Below are 21279 nucleotides of genomic sequence, written 5' to 3' on the forward strand. Positions count from 1 at the left end.
ACTGAAACACGGGTCTCTCAGTCCCTCTGCTCTGAGCCGAAGAGAAAACATTTATCGTATCCTACAGTTTTTATCCAATGAGGAGAGAGAACGGCATGCAGGGCTGTGTGTGCAGCCAAGGAACGCCGTGAATGTGGTGACGTAGCGACGAGGACTGTTATGGTGCGTTCAAGGAAACTCGTATTTTTCCGACCTGTGAAGTTGTACCAGTTCGATCTGGTACGAGTTCACCGGTCGGAAGTTACGAGTGGCCGTTATAGTGACTTTCACCGGTAAAACAGGTCGGAAAAACACGAGTGGGCTGCCTGAAACGCTACAAAGTCGTAAGTTGTGACTTGAAGCTGTAATTTACGATTTCAAAAGCCTGCCTGGAACGCAGCATTAGCGAAAACGACCGGACCACTCACTTCTGCTTTAACACAAATATTCCGCTTACTTCTGCTTTAAGGCCATAATTTGTTTTTTTTCAGCTGTCATGTAAACGTACTGAAAGATGTTGTTGGGATTTGAGTATTAAATGTTGAACTTGTATGTGTTTGCAGCGACGGAGCTGCTGGACGAGCCGGCCGCTGCAGACGAGAAGTCACAACAGGACGTCTCCGGGAACTGGACGCAAGAAGCGGCGGCGGTAGAAGCAGGAGAGCCGGTGGCAGCTGGAGGCGCGGCGCTGCCCCCTGCTGGGCTGCTGGCCGAGGCCGAGGCTCTGAGCTGCAGGATGACGCCCACAGAGCTGAGCGGCTGCTCGTCGCTGCAGCTCGTCCGGCTGCACCATCAGTTGGGAGGCGCGATGCAGCGCGTGGTGGCGGAGCTGCACACACGACTCCAGCAGACGGAGGACAAACCCTGAAGACCCCGAGTTCTGCAGGATCGGACGGCGAATCAAATTAAATAGAAGCAAATAAGAAGAATCTGTGACGGAGGATGAAATGTTTTTCCCCCTCCCTGGCCTTGAAAATGGACGATTATTTTTACGAAGGAGACTTTTATGGTTTTAACTCTACTCTCGTCGGCCTTTTTCTCTCTTCCTGATCTTTATCACCTCTAGAAGAAGCAGAAAAAGTTTTTTTTTTTTTTCTCGAGCTGATGTGATTTTTAATAAACTCAAAGGGAAGCACAGTCACACTTTTGTAACCTGTGTAAGAAAAGAGGAGGATTTTTTTTTAATAGTTGTAATTTGGACATGGACGGTGTTCTGACTGTTAGACTTTGTAATAAGAGACAATATCTGATCTGATTTTGTACATAACGATTTCTCCGGTGTCGCCTCATCCACTGGTGCCTGATCTTTAGGCCGTCGACAGTTCAGCTCGTCTCTGCTCTTGTATATTTTTTGTAGAGTTTTGTTAGTTTCTGTCTCTCTCTTCCTTTATTGTCTTTTACCATTTTAATGTAATGGAGCAAAACAGTAGGTGGAAGTAGACGAGCTGCACTTACGTCTTTATTTGTGGTTTTAAATACTTCAATAAAAGGCTAAATTAAATTTTAAAGCACGGTCACATTTTTCAGCTTTTTGTTCAACTTTGATCATTTACACCACGGGACACGTGTCTGGTTTGATTTGATGTTTTATTTCAAAGAGTTGATTGTTCTCCATGTCACAGAATGGGTTCACAAAGTGCTTCACAGTAAAATCAGAAAAGCGCAGAATACAAAGTATAAGACACACAGTTAACAGGTACATAAGAACAAACAAGCGATAACAGAACGTTACCAGACAGAGTTGTTTTAGAGGTAAATACAGAGACTGCTTGCTGAAAAACTGTCCCTGAAGGCAACGCGCATCAGCGGTTTTGCATGAATTTCCCTCTAAAACAACTCTGTCTGGTAACGTTCTGTTATTATCTCATAGTGTGGTGAATGTGCAGGTCACAACTTGTCCACCAGAGCGTTTCGGAGTTGTTGGATTGTGTATTTGATGAGTTTGATGAGGGAAACCAAGAAATCCCATGAGCCTCCGTAGCGTAGCTCTGAGCAGCTCGCGGCTCTGCTCCGCCGTTCTAAAAAAAGCTTGCACCGACAATTAAAGGTAACGAACCTACTGCTGTGACTATCAATCAATCAATCAATCAATCAACTTTATTTATATAGCACATTTAAAAAAACACAGGGGAAGCCAAAGTGCTTTACATTAGGACATAAAAGATTAAGATAAAAGACATAAACACAAAATCACTTTAAAAAACAAACAAATGGACCAGCTCACTGCAGGTGCTTTTATACAGGGATGCAAACAGCGCGCCGAAAAGCGAAACTCGCTTTTTTCATGACCAATTAGGTGACTTATCATTCAGATCCGAAGAGTTTTTGTTTTGAGGGAGGGGGGGGGGTCTCAGCGTCTCAGCGTCTCAGCTGGGGTCAGTAAAATGTTTTTCTAACAGGCTGACAGTGACAATAACGTGAAACTGAGGCGAACTCATTCATGGTTTCTGATCATACTGATAACTGCCGACCTCCAATGTTGACGCGCGACGTGCGCGCTCGTTACCCAAAGCGGCGCGTATCCGCGTGCAGTCGGTACGTACAATACTGTGTCAGGCAGGTGTCTCCCATGGAGCTCTGCCCCGTTTCAGAGGTGAAGGAGAGACGTCGCCTCCGCGATGTAGAATGTGTTCAATTAAAGTGAAACTAACACATTATATAGGCTATGTCCATTACACACTTTTAGGCCTTAAAATGTCTTAAATTTGTTGAATTATTGTGTTCAAGTCTTAAATAATTTTAGACAGGTCTTAAATTTTCTTATGCCCACCATGGGCGAGCATTTCCTATGGAAGCCCATTTCCGCCACTTGAGAAAAAAAATTATGAGCTACTAAGTCATAATTATGAGATACTAAATCAAAATTATGAGATACTAAGTCGAAATTATGAGATAGCTAAGTCATAATTATGAGATACTAAGTCAAAATTATGAGATACTAAGTCGAAATTATGAGATACTGAGTCAAAATTATGAGATACTAAGTCATAATTATGAGATAGCTAAGTCATAATTATGAGATACTAAGTCAAAATTATGAGATACTAACTCGAAATTATGAGATACTAAGTCGAAATTATGAGATACTAAGTCATAATTATGAGATACTAAGTCGAAATTATGAGATAGCTAAGTCATAATTATGAGATACTAAGTCAAAATTATGAGATACTAAGTCAAAATTATGAGATAGCCTAAATCAAAACAAGGGGCACAGAGGAGCTCATCTTAGCAGGATGGCTATGGATTTTCAAATTCCGGTTCACGTATAATTAAAACAGTGAGGACAGATACCACACGGACTGTAACTGGAGTTGGAGACCTATATCTGAACGGATTAAAACATATTAATGCTCAAGGAGGACACGGGAACAGTGCTGTCATCTAGCCAGGCAGGACTAGCAGCATAGCTCCACAGCTGGATGAAGAACTTTCACAGTGAGGAAATACAATGAAGAGGTGGATAAAACTCCGTGGTGGTGGGTCGGCTGTGGGAGGCTGCTATGATAGCGAGGCCACACGGAGCACTGGAGGACCGCCACCGTTAACCGGCATGTCAGACGGCTCTCTCGTTTTAATCAGTGATGCTCGGAGCGAACTTTTGGACTATGCTGTCGGTTTGTCTGCGGTGCATTCACAGCCCGCCCGAGAGCGTTTTATTAGATCACCCAGCTTCTGGGACACTGGACTGTGACACTGGACTGTGTGGTCACACAGTGTGTGAGAGGAACACCGGAGCTTGACCGCCTGATGTTACCTGCTGCATTATGGTTTGAGTGACTAGTGTCACACATGTAAACATATTGAACAGTGCGCTGCAGCCACCTATGGATCCGCATCACACGTCCTGTACGTCCTAGGGTCACTAAGGAATAACAGTGTCCAGTCCAGTGTCCCAGAAGCTGGATGAACATGAATAAAACGCTCTCGGACGGGCTGTGAATGCACCGCAGACGAACCGACAGCGTGGTCCAAAAGTTCGCTCCGAGCATCTTGATTAAAAAGAGAGAGCCGCCGGTTAACGGTGGCGGTCCTCCGGTGCTCCTCTCACACACTGTGTGGCCTCGCTGTCGCATCATAGCCTCCCACTGCCGACCCAAAAGCACCACAGAGTTTTACCCACCTCTTCACTGTATTTCCTCACTGTGAAAGTTCTTCATCCAGCTGTGGAGCTATGCGGCTAGTCCTGCCTAGCATGGCTAAAACAGCACTGTTCCTTAAGCATTAATGTTTTTTAATCCGTTCAGATAAATAGGTCTCTAACTCCAGTTACAGTCCGTGGTATCTGTCCTCTATGTTTTAACAAGTAAATTACACTGAATCGTAATTTGAAACTGATGAAAACTCCATAGCCATCCTGCTACCGAGTGTAACAATAGGAATTATTGTTAGGAACCTTTGCTTAGTTCAGTGTGACACAAGGACATGTTTTGAAGTGACACCACCTGACCGGACCGAGCTGAATGTAACTGGGCGTTACACGCTTAATAAAGTTTGTAACCCAGCAGGGTTAAACAGTAAGAATAGTGTAGGCCTACGCTTCTTGTGATGAAGTAACAGACTTTAACACCGAGGACAGCTGTGCTCCGTGACTTATCTCATAATTATGACTTAGCTATCTCATAATTTCGACACAGCTATCTCATAATTTCGACTTAGTATCTCATAATTATGACTTAGCTATCTCATAATTATGACTTAGCTATCTCATAATTTCGACTTAGTATCTCATAATTATGACTTAGTATCTCATAATTTTGACTTAGTATCTCATAATTTTGACTTAGCTATCTCATAATTTTGACTTAGTATCTCATAATTTCGACTTAGTATCTCATAATTATGACTTAGCTATCTCATAATTTCGACTTAGTATCTCATAATTATGACTTAGTATCTCATAATTATGACTTAGCTATCTCATAATTTCGACTTAGTATCTCATAATTATGACTTAGCTATCTCATAATTTTGACTTAGTAGCTCATAATTATGACTTAGCTATCTCATAATTATGACTTAGTATCTCATAATTTCGACTTAGTATCTCATAATTATGACTTAGTATCTCATAATTAGGGCCACGGGCAATCGCACCGGGCACTGATCCCTACAGCTATGAAATAGCTGCAGGGACCAGTGCCCAGTGTCGTATTACTCCACGTTTTGATAGGTCATATAGTTTTTGATCAATCCCTGATCAATGACCATGATCATTTTTGGAGAAATTATGAGATTATAATGGGTGTGTATTGGACGGAATGTTCGTGTCAGAGTGCGTGACATCATCGGTTAGAGTGGGAGAGATGCCAGAAAAACTCCAGATTTTTTCTCTTTCCAAACTCGGCCCGGCCACAATTTACACTCTACACACATAATTTTTTCAGAATTTGTAAGACAAACTTGTCCTGTCACTCATCATCTGCTCAAAATATCAGAGAGACTTACAGAATTTAAACTCTGAGCCTCTAAGTGCGGCCACGTCTGTCTCTGCTCCTCATTGACTCCAATATAAATATTTTCTGAGAGAAGCAGAACGGCCTGATGTTTTAAAACTGCCAGCGTCGCCAAAATATTTACTGTAGAAACACCAAATCGTACCAAAAGTTTCAGTAAGTCCTTAGAGCAACGTTGATCTGTGTTTTGTTCTGATAGGAGTTACCGTTTTGTCATGCTGAGCCTAAATGTGAGACCGCTGCAGAGGCAGAAAATGGCTCTTTTTCTCCATGTTTCTGTCTGTCTCAGCCTGCGGGGGCCCCTATCGCCATGGTAACCACCTGGAGTTGCTGTGGTAACCAGGCCAGAGCTCGTTAACTTCATAAACAATCCACCTGGCGCTCGTTTAAATGTTTATAAACACCGACACAGCTAAATCAGACTGACACAGGATGCAGCTACTAACTAACTATGTGTCAAGTCAGTCACACACACACACACACACACACACACACACACACACACACACACACACACACACACACACACACAGTTAACCTAATGTGATTACAGCTCCTCCATATCAGTGCTTATAGAAAGATGATCATGTGTCTGTCTGATCAGCTCTGTCTTGACCTTAAGATCGTGGGTTTGATTCCCATGTTGACAGAGATGGCACAACCCGCAGTAGCTCCCGTGGCCCATTCAAAATTTCCCGAGAGGAAATTTTCTAGTTTCGATTTAGCTATCTCATAATTTCGATTTAGTATCTCATAATTATGACTTAGTAGCTCATAATTTTTTTTCTCATGTGGCGGAAATGGGCTTCCATACATTTCACTCATTTGCCCCTAAAAAAAAAAAGACATGTGTGAACCAGGAAAATTACAAAAAAGAAAGAGCACAACCTGCGATTGGTCCAAAACTACAAATCCCACAATTCTCTGCTCTCAACAATATCAGTAGGCTAGTTTGTGTAAGTAAGAGAGAGTGGAGCTGTCGGTGAAAAGAGGAAACAACGCCACGTCTGGTCCTGTTCTATGTTGTTCGTTCACACCGTCACCGTTTATTCGTTACGTCCGCGGTGTAAAAGGCCGTGACGCAAAGACGCGATTAGGCGCGAGACGCGATTAGGCGCGAGACGCGGTATACGCGACTTTTTTTTTTTTTGCGACGCTACACGCGATTCTTTTATGGCGACGGGACCCTCGCGTCTTCGTCCTTTTCATCGTGTTTGGCGGGAAGACCCGCAAGGGGCTTCCCGCCAAACACGAGGAACGCTTTTTTTTCGCGCGAGCTTTTACGCGCGACCAAACGCGAGATACGCGAGATACGCGATTTATCGCTCCTTTTGACTCGTGTCAAAAAAAAATTCACGAGCCCGCCAACAACTTTTTTTTTTTTTTTTCAAAGGAGGTTCAACTGGACTTAGTTATTTGTCTAGGAAGACGTTTCACCTTCATCCAAGAGGCTTCATCAGTTCATGTAGCATCTGACCAGGCTGGGACTGGTCCAACTATCTGGTCTGGAGACTCAGTATAAGTCCAGTTGCTTTCGATTTAACCTCCTTTGAAATACTATGACCTGGACAAATGAGAATATGCACAGGCCTACAACAACATTTCTGCTCTCACCAACCATGGTTGAGGTCACAACGCTGCTGTAGCTGCTCTGGAAGTCCGAGACACTGAGGCCAAACGCCGCCGTCGCTTCTGATCCATGAGGCGAGTTCCGGGCTGATGAGCTACAGAGACTTTAGTCAAAGAGGAGCAGCGCGTCGCTGTGTCGGACTGTTTGGATTTAATGAAGAAGCTGCACAGAGTCAGGTGAGCAGAAGCTGCCTCCCCCCCCCCCTCACCGTGGAGCCGCTGCTGTCTCACAGCCGCCACCGACCCCTAGAATAAAACACCACTAAGCCGTGGACGGTCGCTGCGTGGATAAAATGCTGACGACCAAAACAGCCGCCACCAGGTCACTGACTGGAGAGTTTTAAAGTAGGCACATGAACGCAGCTCAGACCGGCCGGTGCCTCAGCGCGGTGATCAGCAGGACGCTATACCCAGTACCGGCCAGCTCAGTACAGAAGGGGGGGCGGGGGGGCGATAACATGACGCACAGTATACTGTTATGAGACACATTATGCATCCCAACTGTCTTTTTTTTAGAGGATGTTTTTTTTTTTTTTTTTTTTACCAAGAATGCGCCCAAAAAAATCATGATCCAGGGGCCAAAATTCGAAACAAATATATATATTTTTTAATCATAATTCTCATTATTCTCCTGATGTCGGTTTAATGTAAACAGATTGCGCTGATATGCGAGAGTAATGTGACAGCGGGGCAGAGCTGCAGCTGCTGCAGCATGGCTCGAAGGAGCAATGGTGTTGATTTGGTTTTACCTTTTTTTTTTTTAAATTAACATTTAGCCATCATTTTTCCAACTTGATGGTTAGCGTTATCTCCAGAACACCCAACTGAAGTTCGGTAGTGTTTTCATTCACAAATGTAAAAAAAGAGTGAGTGAGAGAAAGAGAGAGAAAAGATAGTACAAACTGCACAAAAACTGTAAAAAAAAAAAAAAAAAAAAAGCCTTTTATTTCCCAGAGCTGCAGTCATATTTATGTAGGCTATTATTACATTATCGGCACCAGTTATTACCAGCCAATAATGTAATAACTTATTACATTATAAGTTATAACTAATAACTTATTACATTATTGGCAAAAAGTTATTACGTTATTGGCTCAAAAGTTTTATTACATTATTGGCACGTTATTACATTATTGGCTTTATTTAAAATGGCCAAAATGATTACGTTATTGGTTGTTATTACGTTATTGGCTGTTATTACGTTTTTGGTTGCTACAGTCCTGAAGGAGACTAAGTGAGTTTATTTAATTTGACTCCATTTCCATAAACAGGAGTCCAATAAAACACTTTCACACCACATGTGATGAAATCTGGACTGAACATGATCTGATCACAGGAACCCGATCTCCATCCTGTGGCCTCGGACGTTCCTCCTGTTGACCTCTCTCTCTGTGAGTCTACAACACTTCAGTCGAAGCTGCTGTGAGTCGTTTGGCTCGGAGCCTTGAGATGAAAATGGAAAATACAGTAACGTCATATAACACAAAATGACAGAAGGTGCCACCTGCTCCTTCGCTGCGTCGGGGGCCCGGCTCCTCATCTCTTCTCTTCTCTCTTTGGCTCGGTGTGTTGGAGCAATTATCTGATTATATTTTGTTGCCGAGCGAGCGCTGCCAGAGCTGCTGCTGCTGCGGCGCTGCATTCCCACCGTTTATTGAGATAAGTCGGACTCAGCGCTGCTGCAAGCCCAGCACATTGGGCTCCAGCTCTGTTTGGACCATGACCAGGAGCAGCAGCAGCTCCAGCAGCTCCAGCAGACGCCTCCAAGCCACCGCAGGAGCAGGAGCAGCAGCAGGGCGTCCACTCTGGGACCTGACCACGCCGAGGTAGGACACACACACACACACTCACTCACACATACATCACACAGTCATTTTAAACATGATGTCTGAACTAGACGTCAGTGTGTTAGAGCTGGATATGACTGTGTTTTATTAATTATGCTGCCCTACAAAGGCAAAGTGCAGTATCTGTAAAAATGCCAAACTGAGAAAAACAGCTTTCTGTGTTTTCCATCGTCAGGTTTAAACATCAATTCAAATTATGAATAACTACCAAGTCTATAATTGATTAGATAAAGGTGGACTGAATTAAATGTATTTTGTAGTTTGTCTTTCTGACCAATTTTGACCGTTTTATGGCAGATATCACACTTTTGCCTTGGTTTTGGTGCAGATACTGCACTCCGGCTTGTTATTGGCTACAGATACAGCACTTTGCCTTGGTTTTACTCCAATGGAATTATGTATAGAGTAAATTATAGAATGTAGGGAGTACAGTACTCTTTGCAGATACTGCACTTTGCCTTGGTTTCACAGTGCTTTTTTGGATAGACAGCCAAATAAAAAGCCCAATAACTAAATTTTAGCAGTACCAATATCAAATTCTACCAGATTGAAGAGAATGTGCCACACTTTGGATTGGTCGAAAAATAAATAAATGAAAAAATGCAGGAAGCTACTGCACTTTGCCTTTGTAGGGCAGTATGGATCAGGATCAATATCTCGATGCACCATCCATCGTCCATCTGAGAGGATTTAGTTTTATTATATTCTGTTCATGTTTAGAAGTGAGTTGATCTCTGTCCATTCATGTGAAAACTACTTGTTGTGTTGGTTTATTGTTTATTTTGGATCCCCATCAGTCTTTATTCAATAAAAAGCATCACTGCATCTTCACCAAAAACAAAACCCATGAAGTCATTCACTTCCAAAGTCCCAGAATGAATAAAAAAAATTACTTAGCAACAGCATTTCTGCTGCGACCACTAGATCTGCATCCTTTTAACTCATTGAGTGCCGCGCTCCTTTCCAAAGTTTTAGTCAAGTGTACCGGCAATTTAGACCATTTTTGACTTTTTATGTAGAGCCATAGTGTATTCTATATTATTGCCACCAACACATACTGTAGCTCAATTGAAAGGTTTAACTTAATGCTTCAAATGACCACAAACCGTTTGTTTCTACGTGCCTCCGTTCCTGAGAAAACTCAAGCTAAACATGGCTGGGTTTCACCAAAATCCCTCCTTTTTTTCTAGAAAAGGAGATAGAGCGTCTTTTATGAAAGGTGCGCTGTTTGTGTCTGACGCTCTTCTGACACTCGCATTTCTGGATCAAAGGGCTCGTATAAGATAAATATATACAACACTGGTTGTTCTATTCACAAATCCACCAGCGGGGGCGGGGGGGGCGCCACTAAACAACAATAACACAGACGCACCGTGCCATGTCACAGCCACTCGCCGCGGAGCGTGAGGGTTTGTCGGCCACCGCGGCTCGCGAACAACGGTCCCGCCGGTGGTCGCGGTCCTGCTGTGGTTCGGGTCGGTGGTACCGGTCTGCTTTGGCCCAGAGACCATCAGATTTTACCGCGGGAGGACTTTGGGGAGGACACGGTGTTGCTCGAGGTGAAGACCGGGCGGACTGTCGGCTGAGAGCTTCCTGGTTCAGCTCCGAGCTGCTGCAGCAGCGCGGGTGAGAGCAGAGCAGCTGCGGAGCAGCTGCGCTGCATCTGCATGCAGAACTCCGTTTGCAGAAGCCGAGTTATGATAAAAACTTCCAGATCATGAGCTGTCATGTGACTTTGATCGTCATCTATTTCAGTTCTCCTCGTCGTAGAGTCCCCAAATTTACATATAATGTGTATTAAAGTGTCTATTTTCATAATATAAAAAAAAAGCAAAAAACGAAAAATCTCCTTTTTGGCACTCAACGCATGGGAACGAAAAACGAGAAATTACGTGGTTGGCACTCAATGAGTTAAGAAATGAAGAGAAACAAACTGCAGATCATTGTTCATGTTCAGTTAGAGATTTTTGCTGCTTCATCAGATTTGCCTCCTCCTGATGGCAACTCAAACAAAATCGAATCATAAATCATTATTCAGTAACATTGTTGCTTCTACCACAAGATCCACATACAGTACATTTAAGTAAAAACTACCAAACAACACATATTTATACATTTATAAACATTTTGCACTCCCACAGGATCTGTACCTGCTACAGAGCAGATCAATTTGCTATTCCCAGAAAATCTGCACCTACTTTAATCACTTTGTGTCTGTGTGTGTTTGATTTATATGTAACCTCTGCCAGTTTCTCCATATCATCTTTGTGTCTCAGATAGATCGTCATCCTGCAGTGTGAGGAACTGATCTCAGATGAGTTTGGATGCATTTGTTGTGCAGTTGATAAGGTTTTTCTTCAACATGCATCATGTGATTCTTCTGCTTCTTCACCATCATCACACTCTGTATACATGTGAACTTTGACTTTCTTGTAAGAGGGAAACCACATCCTGGGTAACTAACTGAACAACCAAATGAACCCATTTACTAACATGTAGCTGTTGCAGGAAGAGAGGAGATGCTGACTCAGCTGGTTCTGGGATGGACTGCCTTGCTCAGCGGCCTCCAACCATCTGCTGCCTCCATCACGACCAGTGAGTCCAGACACAACCAGAACCAGAACCAGAACCAGAACCAGAACCAGGGATTCAGTTCCCATCAAGAGTAATATACAATTATATAGTTAATGTATAAATTAACATTTTAAAGCTCCATACAGTATAAAGGTAGATGTTTGTGTTAAAGCTCCATACAGTATAAAGGTAGATGTTTGTGTTAAAGCTCCATACAGTATAAAGGTAGATGTTTGTGTTAAAGCTCCATACAGTATAAAGGTAGATGTTTGTGTTAAAGCTCCATACAGTATAAAGGTAGATGTTTGTGTTAAAGCTCCATACACTATAAAGGTAGATGTTTGTGTTAAAGCTCCATACAGTATAAAGGTAGATGTTTGTATTAAAGCTCCATACAGTATAAAGGTAGATGTTTGTGTTAAAGCTCCATACAGTATAAAGGTAGACGTTTGTGTTAAAGCTCCATACAGTATAAAGGTAGATGTTTGTATTAAAGCTCCATACAGTATAAAGGTAGATGTCCATGTGTAGTGTGATTATAAAGCAGCTCTAGGTTCTATATTAATACTGTGAAAGTATCAAAGCCTCAGTCCACAGAGAAATGCACACAGCCTGTATTCAGAAACTGAGCCTTAAAACCAGCCGTCAGGACTTCCTGTCACTTTGTGATGTCACAACAAAGCCCCGCCCCCTCACCACCTAGACCCACCATCCAACACTTTGCAGGATTTTGGTTTCTCCGAGTTTTTTATTTTGAAATCTGCTTTATTTTTTATTGGATCAGTCAGAAAACAGTCAGCCAGTCAGAAGAGAGGATCAGAGCCTCCTTCTCTTTTCTGATTGGCTGACACCGACCTGTTGTTACTAGAGCGTTACATGTTGTTAGGAAACTAAACTGTCACCTCAGAGTTGTATAAATGTCCTCACCTCTCTGTCTCTGCAGGATTTCCTCTGAGCAGGTCGTCGGGGCGAAGATGTGAAGTCTTCATCCCTCCTCCTCTTCCTCCTCCTTTGTTTCCTCCAATCGAACGGAAAGCAGAGCTGATGGTGATAAAACACACACACACATTTATTTATTTCCATTGGTGAAATATGTACATAACTAAAATCTGATCGGTTTCTTCTTTAATCATCAGATCGATATAACAGAACAGATCACAGGACGTAAAGGAGAAAAGGTACAAAATGAAAATATTAAAACCTTTGTTTCTAAACTCATTAATTACAGCTGTTTTTCACATGTAAACATTTAAAGCAGTATTCACAATAATTTAATTGTGCTTGTGCTTTTAAAGGGTTGCAGAGGAACCAGAGGACCCAAGGTACACACACACAAACAAACACACACACACACACACACACACACACACACACACACACACACACACACACACACACACACACTAAAGCGTAAAGTAAAGTTGTGTCTAATCAAACTGCTGTGTGTACTTCAGGGTCGCCCCGGTTTGAGTGGTCCAGAGGGAGAACCAGGTCCACAAGGACCCATGGGAGAGCCAGGTCAAAAGGTCACAGCCTCTTAGTCAGGACATTAACGCACATTCAAACCTTTGGAGTTCGTAGTCTAACCTGTCCTGTGTTTTAAATCAGCTGTAAAATACACTAAATATACTTTTCTCATCCAATCTGTTTTTCTTCTCTTGGTTACATTGTTAGGCTTTCTTATCTATGAAAATATTGGTTTTAATATTTTTTGGTGTGGGCCCCTGGGCCTTTTGTTGTCAGTCTACCCCTTGGCTTCAATTTAACCTTCCTCTTGTCAGCTTTCTGCTACCGTCCCTTGTGTTAGGGTCGGTTTTGACCCAAGTCTTAAATCAGCTGTAAAACACACTAAAAACAATTTTTTATCATCCCATTTGTTTCTCATCTCTTGGTTATGTTGTTAGGTTTCTTATCCATTGATTAAAAGGTTGGTTTTGCACTTATGATTTCAGTTTGAACTCTAATTATTGTTCTTATCGTTATAACCGGGTCAAAATTGACCCTAACACCACAAATCATAATTTTAACCAGAGCATTTTAGAATTTTGTGAAAAAAATGTTTTTGTTTTATTTTGTTTAAATAGAGGTTCCTGACAAAGTCAAAAAGCCTTGATCCTATAAACAAATTTATGCGGTACTTGTATGCTGTTAAAACCTGAGAACGGGTCAGTGGTCTGGTGACCCAAACACAAGAGGAAGGTTAAAGGGTTAGTTTGAGTAATCTGTGTAACACTGGTGTTGTTTTGATACGACACCATCTACAGTGACCTGCTGTGATCTCACATTAAAACCACGACTGTCTCCTCAGGGGGAGAAGGGCAACCGGGGCTGGAGGGGGCTGTACGGAGACATCGGGACTCCTGGGATGATCAAGGTGAATCATCTGCACCACCTGCTTCAACACATTATAACACAGGATCAGCAGGTGCCCTGAACTGTTATCAGCTCACTGTTACCGGTCAGTTGTCACATGGTGAAATGAGAGCAGGTCATGTGTTTTTAGAGCAGTTACGTCTTTACATTTTATGTCTTTATTCGACAGAACCAGTAGAAACAAACAGGACATTTTGTTCTGTGTCATCAGGTTTGGAACAACTGTTAGAGACGGTACAAAAAACATGAAAACAGAACAGAAAAGATTGGAAACGTTTATTTCAGACACTTTTTTTCCCCCACCAATCGGTACGAGTGCGACTGTTCAGTGGTTTAAAATCTGAGTGAAAACTTACAGAAGAACAGTTTTAAAGATCATCTCTAAACAGTCAGTGGACAGTTTCAGGCTTCTTCTGTCATTGATGTTCAACTCAGTGTTTTTGTGTTTTACAGATGTTGAACCATGTCACTTCCTTTGTGGTTTAGTTTACACAGAGACGTTCTAATATAGCACACACACACACAAATAGTCCAAAACTAGTCCAAAAATTAAGACTTTTTTTTACATTGGTCACAGATCAACATGTTCATCACCTCGATATTAATTTGCGTATTTAGTTATACAACCAATATAACATCTTAAAACTCAAATCCTCACTGATTTATTTTGATATTTTCAATTTTCTCCTATATGTTATAGTATAAAGACATGTTTTCTTTTTTTTTTATCTTCATTTACATCATATTCTTTTTTTATCTCTTTCTTTGACTGTAATTCTATTGGTAACACTTGACACTTGTGTGCTCACAGGGCAGTAAAGGACAGAAAGGATTCATGGTGAGTGACGATCGTGTTGCATGTTTATATAAAACTCGAGACATTTTAAACTGTAACTCATGTTTTCTAATTTCTCTTTCAGGGCAATAAAGGTGTGAAGGGAAACAGAGGAGCTGGAGGAGAGAAGGTGAAGATCAACTCTCTCTCCTCTCTCTTTTTCATAAGCCTGAAAATTTGGCATAATTAGACTAATTTATTAAACTTTGTACTAGGGATGTCACAATTACTTGTTTTCACAATTAATCGCGGTATTAAACACCACAATTAATTAATCGTAAAGATTCTTAAATACCGTCACTTTCCAAAAAAGATGATGTTGTAAACACAGAGGCAGATGTGCACAAAAGTTAAGGTAAATGTAAGAAATACTTGTCCATTTACCAAACGTAACATACAATTGGTAAGAATTTAAATGTTAGTGTCTCATTTGTGAAAAAAACAAGCAAACAATTAAAATAAACTTAAACATTTGGTATAGATGACTAATAATGATTTGAATATTTAAAACACTTCCCCTGGAGGATTAATAATTGGTTATATATTAATAGTAGATAGTTAAAATGTTTAGTGTAAATAATTAGTAATGTAATTATATTTTGACTGTATTTAATTTTACACATTCATATGTTGTGAAATTAATTAATGCATAATAATCGTGATAATCGTTCGTAATACCATGATTATTTCTCTGACAATAATCGTACAAAAAAAATCTATACTATCACTACTTTGTACTGCTGTGTGTGTCTGCAGGGTGAACGAGGCGTCGCTGGAGAACTAGGAGAGAAGGTAGAGGAGGTGATAGGCTCTTAATTTGTAAGGTGAAATAAAAAGAGCAGCTCTGACGGTTGTTCTGGTCTGTTGCAGGGCGACTGGGGCCAGCGGGGCGACTCCGGCCTGAGGGGAGAACAGGGGCCCAGAGGAGACACAGGGAGCAGAGGCAACACGGTGGGTTCATGGAGAACAGGTGGAGGTGACGTCTCAGTACGATGCATCACCATCATTCTCCAAACGGCTATTTTTAATAGTATTAGGGTCAGTGATGATGATGATGATGATGCAACCCAGTGTCAAGTGATGTAACCGTTTTTTTGGTTGTTTAAAATAAAAAAATCTGACTAGCCTATATACAGGAAAATAAATCTAGATTTAAATGTGAAATATATGACATTACTTATTTTACAATGCAACACTATGCTATTATGTTCACATTATTTAGAAAAGCTTTTTGTTTCCTGCTCAGTGTTGCCAAAAATCATTAAAATTTAAATGTATAAAAACACAGCAAAAGTACGACGAAGTATTAGGGCCACATTGAGAGAAAAAAACAAAACACAGACTTTGAGAATAAAGTCGTAAATTTACGACTTTATTCTCGAAGTTTGTGATTTTTTTATTTGTCAATGTGGCCCTTATACTCTGTCGTACAAAAGCAAAAGAAAATATTTTCAAAAGAAATGTATATTTTGTTATAAGTTTTGTGGTTTACACCATTTGACATGTTTAGAAACATTCAGTCTGACTTTTGTTAAAAAAAAAAAAAAAAGGTTCAAATGACATAAAACCAACATGAATACAACCATATTAACAAATCTGATGCAACAACTTTTCATATTTGTCACTGGCCCATAAACAACACACACATAAACAAATAGAGTTTATTTTTTATGAATTCAGACTCTGAACTGTTGTATTCGTATTTCATAGTAAATACCACCAACTATTGATAAAGCATCAATGCAGCACTTCAAAGAATCAATACAGTATCATCAGAAACATATTTTATTTTATTGATTGATTGTATTATATTTGTATTGATATTAAACAATTCAATGATTTAATGGATGAGTGTGTGTGTGTGTGTGTGTGTGTGTGTGTGTGTGTGTGTGTGTGTGTGTGTGTGTGTGTGTGTGTGTGTGTAGGGGTTGAAGGGATCCTGGGGGCCTCTAGGGAAGCAGGGTCGTCCTGGTCCTGTGGGATCCTCTGGTCTGACTGGAGACCCTGGACTTCCTGGACAAGGTGTGTGACGACAGGAAGTTGGAGGAAGGAGGAGGAGGTTCTGTTTGATTAATAAATAACAGATTTAAAGGGATAGTTCAACATTTTGGCAAATTGGCCCATTGCCATAACCCCTATAGTCATAGCAGTAGGTTCGTTACCTTTAATTGTCGGTGCAAGCTATTTTTAGAACGGCGGAGCAGAGCCGTGAGCTGCTCAGAGCTACACTACGGAGGCTCATTATGGGATTTCTTGGTTTCCCTCATCAAACTCATCAAATACACAATCCAACAACTCCACAACGCTCTGGTGGACAAGTTGTGACCTGCACATTCACCACGCTATGAGATCATAACAGAACGTTACCAGACAGAGTTGTTTTAGAGGGAAATACAGAGACTGCTTGATTAAAAACTGTCCCTGAAGGCAACGCGCATCAGCTGTTTCGCATGAATTTCCCTCTAAAACAACTCTGTCTGGTAACGTTCTGTTATTATCTCATAGCGTGGTGAATGTGCAGGCAATGGGCCAATTTGCCAAAATGTTGAACTATCCCTTTAACATGATGATGTATATGATTCTACATCTGGTTTGAAGGCGGAGTCCAAAGAGACGGATCACTTTAGTTTATTACAGCGTGAATAGAACCTGAGCAGCTGAGACGTTTCTGTGATACTGTCACCTTGTGTTGTAGCGTACGTCCTGCCAGGTCTGCAGGGAGACGTGGGAAACAGAGGCCCTGCAGCCACATGTCACTGTTCACAGGTTCAAACCCCAGAGCCACTGTTGGACCGAGTCCAGACGGTCAGTGACACACACACACACACACACACACACACACACACACACTGCAGAATCAAACACACAACTCTTCATTTAATCCATGAGAAGATACTGTATATATTTGTAGTTTTAAGACCCCAAAAACCATCTCGGTGTAGTTTTCCATCTCCTTTCTGGAGCTCTAGTAACAGGTCGGTGTCAGCCAATCAGAAGAGAGGAGGAGGCTCTGGTCCTCTCTTCTGATTGGCTGACTGTTCTTCTGAGTGATACAATAACAAACAAAGCTAATTTCAGAATAAAACACTCAGAGAAACCAAATCCTGCAAAGTGTTGGATGGATGGTGGGTCCAGCTGGTGAGGGGGCGGGGCTTTGTTGTGACATCACAAAGTGACAGGAAGTCCTGACGGCTGGTTTTAAGGCTCAGTTTCTGAATACAGGCTGTGTGCATTTCTCTGTGGACTGAGGCTTTGATACTTTCACAGTATTAATATAGAACCTAGAGCTGCTTTATAATCACACTACACATGGACATCTACCTTTATACTGTATGGAGCTTTAACACAAACATCTACCTTTATACTGTATGGAGCTTTAATACAAACATCTACCTTTATACTGTATGGAGCTTTAACACAAACATCTACCTTTATACTGTATGGAGCTTTAACACAAACATCTACCTTTATACTGTATGGAGCTTCAACACAAACATCTACCTTTATACTGTATGGAGCTTTAACACAAACATCTACCTTTATACTGTATGGAGCTTTAATACAAACATCTACCTTTATATATTTTCCTTTTCTTTATTTCAGAGGGTAATATATTGTATTTTCACCTTCATAATTACCTCAAATTAGGTCAGTTACTGAACAGCGCCCTCATGTGGAGAATCTGTAGCATGAGCCAGTTGTAGGCGATGCTTCAGATCTAACCAGTTGGTTGGATCCTTCTGGATAAAAGAGGAAACAGTGCAGTGTGTGTTGTTGACAGTGTAACTCAGCCTCCTCCTCCTCCTGCTGGCTCTTCTTCAGGTGTTTATAGCAGATGGGGAGCGACAGATGAGGAGGCTGAGAGGCGAGAACGTGATGGTGCTGCGGACGGACAGACAGGCTCTGTACATCTACACCGACTCCCAGTGGATCAACGTCCTGGTAACTACAGTCACCTCAGATTAGTAGGAACAGCTGAACACTGTAAATAAAGTTGGTTTAGTTTGTGCTGCACCAGATTTATAGAAAATATAGAAGAGATGATTAAACTTCATGATCATTCTGGAGGAGTCTGAGCTGCTGTTAAATCATATTGTACTTTATTATTTAGCCTCGCCAGCCCATATGAATGAGTTTAGCCTACATAACTTCAAACTGATTATTAGACAGCTGTTATTAGACTGGGTCAGTTTTAGCTGCTGTAGGTATTCCTAATAAACTACCAACTGTAAATGTATAATATTGGTTCAGGGGCATAAATTGGCATATGAATAAGAAGAAAATAATGTTTTTAATTAAATGATGGCAATAATGACGGTAAAAATAAAAATGGGAGATACAAAAACACAGATGGATTCAATTCACAGCAGCTCTGTGGTGAATCACCGAACACCAGAGAGCAGCTGTGAATGTGGACATTTATAAGAACAAACTTAAGACACACCTTTTTAGCCTGGCTTTTGATTAGATTTTACTTATAGGTTTTACTATTTTACAAATTTTCCTATCCTTTTATTTATCGATTTTTATTGTTTATTTTTTTAGTCTTTTTAGTCTTATTTATTGTATAATTTTAGTTATTTTTATCATGTCCTTGCACTTATGCTAACTTTTAGTTCCTTTTATTCATTTGGTTTTTTATCCAGTCTCTGGTGTTTCCTCACGGCAAATTGTTGAGAGTAAGATAGCGCTTCAGTTGCCTTCTTTCAAGCTCTATAAATGAGTTTGTGTGTGTGTAGTTTCATGACTTTGGGTTTTATTTTTGCTTTGTTTTGTCTGCTTTTATGGTGTAAAGCAATTTGTGCTACATGCTAAAGTCTGATTGATTGATTGATTGATTGATTGATTGATTGATAAACTTTTCCAAACAACCCTACACACTTGATTGTTGCTAAAACTGAATGAGAGTCATGTCAGGACCAGATACTGTTAGCTTTTAAATTAATTTTAAATAACTTTACAACAAACACTTACTTTATATCTAAAGCTGTCATAGGGAAACTGTCGACTAGCTCAGACTATGTTGAATGTGTTACCAATGGAATATGTGGTCAGTGCAGATATTTTCTTTCTCAGTAATTTAATTACATTATTATTAGTAAATATGTGTTTAACTTTATTCTCATTTTCTCTCCCCCTGTTCCTCTGTTTGTTCCCAGGACGACCGCAGACACTGACCACGCTCCAACCAACACAAACACACACAAACACACACATTGAACACACTGAACCACTACTGTACCACTGAAGTGCCCTTGAGCAAAAATACAAAAAAAACCCAATAAAACACTTCCATCCGACCCGGTCCAGGTGCTCAGCAGCAGCTTCCTGGTGTGACTGTGTCAGTGTTTCTGAAAACAGGCAGTTTATTGGGATTAAACATGTTTTCTGCAAATTTGATTTATTAATGCATGAGCGCTGTTCCAGTAGTTCTTTTTTTATTTTATTAAAACACTCCTCCTGTTTGATAACTTACTCACTTGCATTGAAAGTAACAGCATTTATTCATCATGTGGATAGTTTTATATCATGAATGTGGAAACATCTTGTTTAAAAAAAAAAAGTGTATGTACTGTATGCTGTCGATGCTGCAGTGATCCAGCTCCTACAAAGAGATCAATAAATATCAGATGACTGTCTTTTGCCTTGATTTCAGACTGGAGTTTCAGTTCATTTATGTCATTATGCAGCTTTAGTTGTCAGAGATGAAATGAAAAACTTTTATGGATGAGGAAATAAGCATGATGAATTTTGTGTGTGCACCGTCAGTGATTTTTGTGTAAACCTGCTGCCAAAGTTCTCATGGTTGAAAGCAATTCAGTTATTTTTCCTACACAACATTTAAGAATATCTCTCAAAATGTGATGTTTTGTCATAAAACTACTTAACTGTACATGCAGTACAAGTACTGTGTAAACCGAGGGGGTCATTTGACAGGAAATGACAGTATTCCCAATAGGGTTAGTCACAAATATCAAACATATCAACAGTGTATCCAGCTTCTTAAATGGGCCACTTTTTTCTCTTTTTGAACACATTTTAACAATTGAAATATTTGTTTTAATCATTTTGAGGTTCAGACGGTGAGAAATAATCATCAATCAATTAATCCAGTGTTTTTCAACCCTGGGGTCGGGACCCCACGTGGGGTCGCCTGGAATTCAAATGGGGTCACCTGAAAAATTACTGATTAAAATATTTTTTTAACTAATTATTATTCTTTTTTAAATTATGATGATTAAAAACACTGGGTTTGTTTCCAGGCTCTGGAAGTGACCAGTCTCAACCCTTCAGTGGATCTGTTGACAGGTGGGTTTAAAACTACAATATCTAACTCTCCTTCTCATTCAATGGTCTTTCTTTCTTATTTCCTTTTCTTCTACTTGTTCTTCTTTTTTTTATCACTTGCTCATCTTTTCAAGCCGAGGTGGCGAGTCGCTGGTTTGATTAGTTGATTGATTAATGAGTGTATTTTATGTTAATAGCCTACAGTATTTTAATGAATGTGGAGTGAAGAGCTCAAACTTTGGTTAGCTGTAGCAACATTTCCTGAATTGTTCTGGGATGTTTTGAAGAGTTAAAGAGT

At 40.7% G+C, this 21279-nt stretch overlaps 2 protein-coding genes across 2 annotated transcripts in view; both read left to right on the forward strand.

Annotated features, from left to right (window-relative positions):
• Window positions 1-1418, forward strand: part of rif1 (replication timing regulatory factor 1) — a 33408-nt gene extending 31990 nt beyond the window's left edge. Inside the window, exon 36 of the mRNA XM_083997030.1 lies at window positions 543-1418. Within this exon, the coding sequence (XP_083853156.1) occupies window positions 543-847 (305 nt within the window). The 3' untranslated portion in view covers window positions 848-1418. The remainder of the gene's footprint in view (window positions 1-542) is intronic.
• The window catches only part of itgb5 (integrin, beta 5), a 168599-nt gene that overhangs the window by 138003 nt on the left and 9317 nt on the right, over window positions 1-21279 (forward strand). The gene's annotated exons all lie outside the window — the stretch shown is intronic.

Source organism: Trachurus trachurus (genome assembly GCF_905171665.1).
Source record: "Trachurus trachurus genome assembly, chromosome: 21".
Taxonomy (NCBI): Eukaryota; Metazoa; Chordata; class Actinopteri; order Carangiformes; family Carangidae; genus Trachurus; species Trachurus trachurus.